Raw genomic sequence first — 6,998 nt, forward strand, 5'->3', positions numbered from 1 at the left:
AAACGTAAGACTTAATTTAAGTTAACTATTAATGTTATCTTTTAACATGTTTCCGCCATTGACTTGATCAATTCTTTTAATAAGAATTCATTATATGCAAGTTAATTCCTATGTATAAATATAGCTGAGTTAGTGAAGCATATGATCATCGACATACATTTTACAATATATATCAGCCTTAGTACATACAAATATTACTATATTGCTATATTGCATTCCTAAAGCTTCTTAGAAAAATGAGAACCAGTTTCTTAATCTCTCTAGTACTTTTTCTAGCTCTTTCAGTTTGCAATGGAGGGCAACTGAAGAAGCAGTTCTACGCGGACACGTGTCCCCTCGCGGAGGAAATCGTGACGAGCATCACTTGGAAGCGAGTTGCAACCAATTCTTCTTTGCCTGCAAAGTTCCTGAGGATGCATTTCCATGATTGCTTTGTTAGGGTATATATAACTAGAATTAATCGACTCATGTGATATTTCTTAGATTATGATCGTGATTTAAATATATCGCGCTGTGATATTCATTATAACATGCCAATGCGTATTATGTATAATCCCACTATATATTTATAATTTAAATAGCGTCACATGCTACGATTCATATTGTAATTTTTTATTAATATAAAATGATTCGATTGATACTGAACATCGAGCTTGTAGGGTTGTGATGCGTCGATCTTGTTGGACTCGACAACAAACAACACTGCGGAGAAAGAGGCGGTCCCAAACCTGTCGCTCGGGGGATTCGATGTTATAGACGAAATCAAAACCCAACTGGAGAAGACATGCCCAGGAGTAGTCTCTTGTGCAGACATCCTTGCTCTAGTTACTAGAGACTCGGTTTCCTACCAAGTAACTATACTACTTAATTCATACCTAATAATTATTGCTTCAAAAACATAAAATCCATAACTTTATACTCCTTGAAGGGAAATACGTAAACATTGAAAACTCGTCCAACTATACACAAACTTTTTTTTTTTAATTTGTACTTTATTAATTTGACTTTTATTTGGTTTCAGTTCAAGAAGTCAATGTGGGAAGTGCAAACTGGAAGAAGGGATGGGGCCCTTTCGCGAGCCTCAGAGGCTTCGGCCAATATTCCTTCGCCTTCCTTCAACTTCTCTTCCCTCAAACAGTCTTTTGCAAACAAAAGCCTCACTGTTCATGATCTTGTTGTTTTATCAGGTAAATTCAATTATAACTTGAGTTAAAGTTATAACTTAAATAAAGTTGAGTAAAGTTGAATAAAATTAAAACTTAAAAGAACGTGAACTTGAATAAAGTTGGAACTCGAGTTGTCTTTTTTTTAAATTTTTTAGACAAAAGAACATGCCATAAATATTGATCAATAAATTTATAACCATTAAGGCACTCTAGCTAGCTCATTCACCGAATTAAAATCCGTCATATATATCTTGTTGGCATATGTTGTATTGTAGAATGCATACCCTAAGGAGGCTACTGATCACGTTAATTTCACGTTGTTATAAATGTAACTATTAAAAACCTGTCCATATGATATATACATGTGACAAAAATGCTGATTTTATAACAACTGAAAACTCGTCCATATAATGTATACATGTGACAAAAATGCTGAGGCCCAAAATCAAAGAGGTAAAATTATGGCGCATTTAGTTCGTTAATTCGAATTGAGATGTGACTTTATGTGAGAGCTTTTTACTGTAGTAAAAAAGTTAGTTGTAACTGTTTCTGAGAGCTTTTTACTGTAGTAAAATTTTGATTCTAAACTCGAATCGGTAAAATGAACGGGGATTAATGCACTTGCTTATTGCAACTCAAAACTAATATATATATATATACATGACTTGCTTATTAATGGTACGTAGGTGGACATAGCATTGGCGTGGGCCACTGCAATTTCTTCAGCAACAGGCTCTACAACTACACCGGAAAAGGCGATGCAGATCCTTCTCTAAACGCGACCTACGCCGCTTTCCTGAGTACCGAATGCCGGAGCCTCTCCGACAACACAACCACCGTCGAAGTGGACCCCGGCAGCTCGGGCTCCTTTGACAACCATTACTTCAAAATATTGAAGCTCCACCAGGGCCTTTTCCAGTCCGACGCGGCACTTTTGACTGACAAAGGAGCTAGTAATGTTGTGGATGAATTGCAAATGAATTCTGATAAGTTTTTCACCGAGTTTGGTCGGTCTATCAAGAGAATGGGTGCAATTGAAGTGCTTACGGGAAGTCAAGGAGAGATTAGGAAGAAGTGTAATGTGGTAAATTAATTAATAATCTTGATCACGGGATAAGTGATGTTTGATTACAAAAAACTACTTGGTTGAATTTTTTTCAGAAGTGTGTGATTCTTAATTTTCTTTCTTTTGTCGTTCAAATTGTGGTGAATAATTTACCGGTGTAATATCCGGTGTATCTATATTAATTGCAGGTTTGAATTCATTATTTAGAAAGTTCATTATGTTCATGTAAAATTGTTTTTAATTTATATATTATTGTTAATTATGTGTGGGTTGTAAGAAATTGATCTAAATTAGGATTGGGTTTTTGGTTAATTATGACTGCGCGCGCATGATATGGATATAATTTCTATTAAAAATGAGGAAAAATTACAAGAGATATACCCAGAAGCCAATCACTAATAATAAGTGTTATTAAATTATATCCTTAGCTATGCGAATACTTAATCATTTTTTGGAGTCTATAAAAACAGAAATGTTGATCAATATATGCACTTCATATATAATTAGTTTAAAGAGAAATTAACACTATAAAAGACCATTGCCAATATTTGTGATATTATTTTCATATTCATAATTTTTTCCGTCCCTTAAAATCGTAGCTCGAAAGTTTCATGTACAAATTCCAATATCGGCGGACAAGGGAATTTGCTTAAGATCCCAAAAAAGTTTCATATTATATAAATATATATATATATAATGTCAATAATATAGATTGAGACAGAATAATTTGTTGATATTGCACTCAGCATTTTAATTTCCGTTGCTTAAGCTCCTGGAAAAGTTTCATATATACATTTCCAATTTAGGTGGAGAAACTAGCTTGATAGAATTTCCACATTCTTTGTAATTTAAGTTGCTAAATATTAAAGAGGATATGAGAGCTTGCTAATAACTACTATAATTCTATACGTCCATAAAACGTCGTGAAGATCTTTTTTTCGCTACAATTTAGTGGAATATTAATTCTCTCTTCATGTGTGAGTTGGAGAACCATGACATATGTTAAAGATTTTTGTTAGTTGGCAAAAGGTTGTAAAAAGTCAAAAACTGGTGCAAATGGTTTTTGGCGTCATCTGTACAGCTGTGGAGATTTTTATTTCTGCATTTTGCTTCGGTTTTGGGTGGTTGACATCAGTATTGGGATGATTCTTTCCATAGAAGAAGACAGACATTTTAGGAAGTATTTTTGGATGCAATTGATTGTGTAGGCTGTCAACGTTGAGAAAAATAGGTGTGCAGAGTGTGGCTGATTTGAAAAAACCTGTGGGGCGAGTGTTTTCCAGTGAGAGGGTGATGAACGTGTATGGTTTTGGGGAGAATACAACCTGCAGAAAAGTAGTGCTTATGTGATGCCTAATTGGTGATTGAAATATTTGACTTTCGGGAGAAGCTTGCATCGCTTTTGGGAGAAAGCTTTTGAAGTCGAGTGGTGCTCACTGGATAAAGTCACTAAGAGGATTCTTCGCAACAGCGACTACGGCAAAGAATGAGTCTTTGAGTGTGTAAGACCGATTGGTGATTGTAAATCTTTAAACTTAGCGGATTATTCATTGTCTGGGCGTGGCCCTGCAGATGTAGGTGTGCGCCCCGAACTGTGATATCATTTTTAGTGTTATTTTTCCCCTGCATTACTTTTTGTTTCTGCATGTTTTCAATTCACTGTCCATTGATCATCTCAGAACTTAATAGTTAATTGCAAGTGTTGCTAAAAGTGTTGTAACACTCTTTGTAACACCTGCGTGAAAACAGACCTAACAACATACATTATACATACATATGTACAACATACGTATGTGTATAGTGCGTGTGTGTGTATAGATGTTTAGATCCCGTTCATTTCACCGATTCGAGTTTTACTACAATAAAAAGCTCTCAGAAACAGTCACAACTAACTTTTTTGCTACAGAAAAAGGCTCTAACATAAAATCACATATAAACTCGAATCAACGAACTAAACAGACTCTCAATTGCTTCAGTTTTACTTTGAGCAAAGAAATAATTTGTCAGTTTTTGTTCACAATAATATGGCCTATTTCGTTACTCCACGGCACATGTAGTAGGTTGTTTGTTGGTTTGTTTTTGGAAAATTAGTGCTACCTTTAGTTAATTAATTAGTAGACAATTAGATATGTAATGCATAGTTTAATATATAGGCAACAATTAGAAGACGACATGATCAATATTAGAGATTCTCGGGGACGTGGAAAAGTCATGTACTTAGAAAAATTAAAGAAATGAACAGCCCTATATATATAAATATACATATATATATATATATATATATATTGGGTTAAATACTTTGAACATTCTCTAACGAGTGAGTGCAGATGTACTTGTGTAATAAAATGCACCTCCATTTGGGTTATTATAATTATAAGAAAACCTTTCGATCAAAGATTGATCTATTAATCTTGTAATTTTCAACGTCGACAATTGTAATGCAATTCTTTGATCATAAAAGGGATTCATCTCTTTATCATTATGAAAGATCAGCAATAATTAGCACGTCTAATTAATTTCTTGTTAATTAATATAATTCTTAAGGATCAAATTTTAAGATTAGCATAGATAGGGACTTAAGTCGAAACTCGATCCTTATCAAAACGACACGAATTAGTAAAATAAGGAATATTATCTATAGGCCAAATCACAAGTCAAGGCCAGGTTATATTTATTATATATATTGGTTTTGTGGGAGCATGTATTGCCGTGTAAGTCATTTCTATAAGCATGTAAGAATTTTTGAATTTATTTTAAAAATGAATATGTGTAATGATAAAAATTGACGGAAAAAATTAAGTAGGGACACATTTAAAAAAATATATTTTAACTAACTAAAAATAAAATAATAACATGTGAAAAAAATTATTCTCATAAGAGTAAAGTGATGAACAACATAATTAAAAAAAACATAATAAAATTAAAATGTAAAAAAATTCAAAAAAAATAAAGATAAAAAAGGAAAAAAAAGGAAAAAAAAAAGAGTTATATAATGGGGCTGTCATTATAAAAAAGAACTTTACTCTTTTTATGTATTGTTAGATAATTATAATTGGCTTCCCATAATTCTCTTCGGTTTACTCCTCTTTTCTGACTTCCGAGTCAACTCCAATGATTAGCTTCCTCTATATAAAAAAGTATTTGACTTGAGAAATTATAAAAATAACTTGACTAATTATTACTATTATTCAAATATTATCATATATTTGTGCAAATTAGATAAAATATTAATGAACTTGCCGCGTTAGGAAACCAACCTTGATTTTGGCTTCCTTCATTTAACTGAAAGATTCCCCAACATTTTAATTGGAAAAGCTGTTCTCCGTAGCTCTATATAAAGTGTTCCCTTTGTGGCTTTCATTGCACCATTCAAATAGCCAACGAAGAAACTTAACGATATTGCAATTACATTGTTAATTTATATCTTTTTCTCTTACGTATATACATAATAATAATACATATTTCTGTGTCTTGAGAAGATGATCAAGATTAGAGTTATCCTTGCAATTGTATTACGAAGGAAAAAAGCGTTTGTATGGAGAGAAAAATACTATTCTCATTTAACTCGATAATCCGAAAATACAGCATATGTGCTTTTATATATACAGAGCAGAAAGAGAAAAGTTTGTTAAGAGCTTAACTTACTCTACAAGCTGCTTAACAACTTAGGGTCCGTTTAGTTCGCCGATTCGAGTTTTTAATTCGAGTTGAGATGTGATTTTATGTGAGAGCTTTTTACTGTAGCAAAAAAGTTAGATGTGATTGTTTGTGAGAGCTTTTTACTGTAGCAAAACTCGAATTCTAAACTCGAATCAGTGAAATGAACGGGGTCTTATTAAAACTAATCAACAAACTCTAACAAACTCTAACGTTAAGTATGCTTAAAACTCTCCCTCAAAATGGATTGTGAATATCTTTCACAGCCATCTTAGACAAGTGAGAAAATAGAAGAGGAGAAGACAATGGCTTGGTGAAAATATCAGCAAGCTGAAGATTGGAGCGAATAGACAGAAGTTTGATGATGCTAGCAGTGACCTTGTCGTGAACAAAGTGGCAATATATTTCAATATGCTAGGTCCGTTCATGAAAAGTGAGATTCAAAACAATGTGAACAGCAGCTTGATTGCCACAAAAAGGAACTATAGGAGTGGATAGAACAACACCAAAGTCCTGCAATAATTGCTTTAACCATACCAATTCACTAGTAGTAGCAGCCATGGCCCAGTATTCAGCCTCAGCCGAGGACCGAGAGATAATAAGTTGTCTTTTGGCTTTCCAAGACACTAGAGAATCACCTAAGAAAACACAATAACCAGTAATAGAACGCCGAGAGTCAATACACGAATCCCCATCCACGTCAGAAGAGGCTTTAAGCTGTAAAAAAGAAGAAGCAGAGAAGAATAAGCCTTGACCAGGACTGGTTTTGAGATACCGAAGCAGATAGTGTGCAGCTTGAAGATGAGTAGTCCGAGGTTGAGCAAGAAATTGACTCAATTTATGAACAGTAAAAGTGATGTCTGGTCGAGACAGAGTAAGATACAACAATCGTCCAATAAGGCGGCAGTATTGAGAAGCATCAGGCAACACAAATCCATCATTGCCAGTGAGGCGGGTGCGAGGATCCATAGGAACTGGTGCAGGTTTACAAGCAAGAAAACCAGTGTCTTCCAATAGCTGCAAGATGTAGTGTCATTGGGAAAGAACGATGCCCTTGGCAGACCTAGCAATTTCAAGTCCAAGAAAATACTTTAATGAACCAAGATCTT

The 6,998-nt window shown here is 34.0% G+C and overlaps 1 protein-coding gene across 1 annotated transcript; it reads left to right on the plus strand.

Moving 5' to 3' along the window:
• Nucleotides 1–236: 236 nt before the first annotated feature.
• Nucleotides 237–2,259, plus strand: LOC21406330 (peroxidase 24). The gene is made up of 4 exons (XM_024166887.1): nucleotides 237–440; nucleotides 660–851; nucleotides 1,022–1,187; nucleotides 1,853–2,259. The coding sequence occupies exons 1-4, from the start codon at nucleotides 237–239 to the stop codon at nucleotides 2,257–2,259; spliced, it is 969 nt and encodes a 322-aa protein (XP_024022655.1).
• Nucleotides 2,260–6,998: the final 4,739 nt, after the last annotated feature.

This window comes from Morus notabilis, unplaced genomic scaffold (assembly GCF_000414095.1).
Source record: "Morus notabilis unplaced genomic scaffold, ASM41409v2 Scaffold156, whole genome shotgun sequence".
NCBI lineage: Eukaryota > Viridiplantae > Streptophyta > Magnoliopsida > Rosales > Moraceae > Morus > Morus notabilis.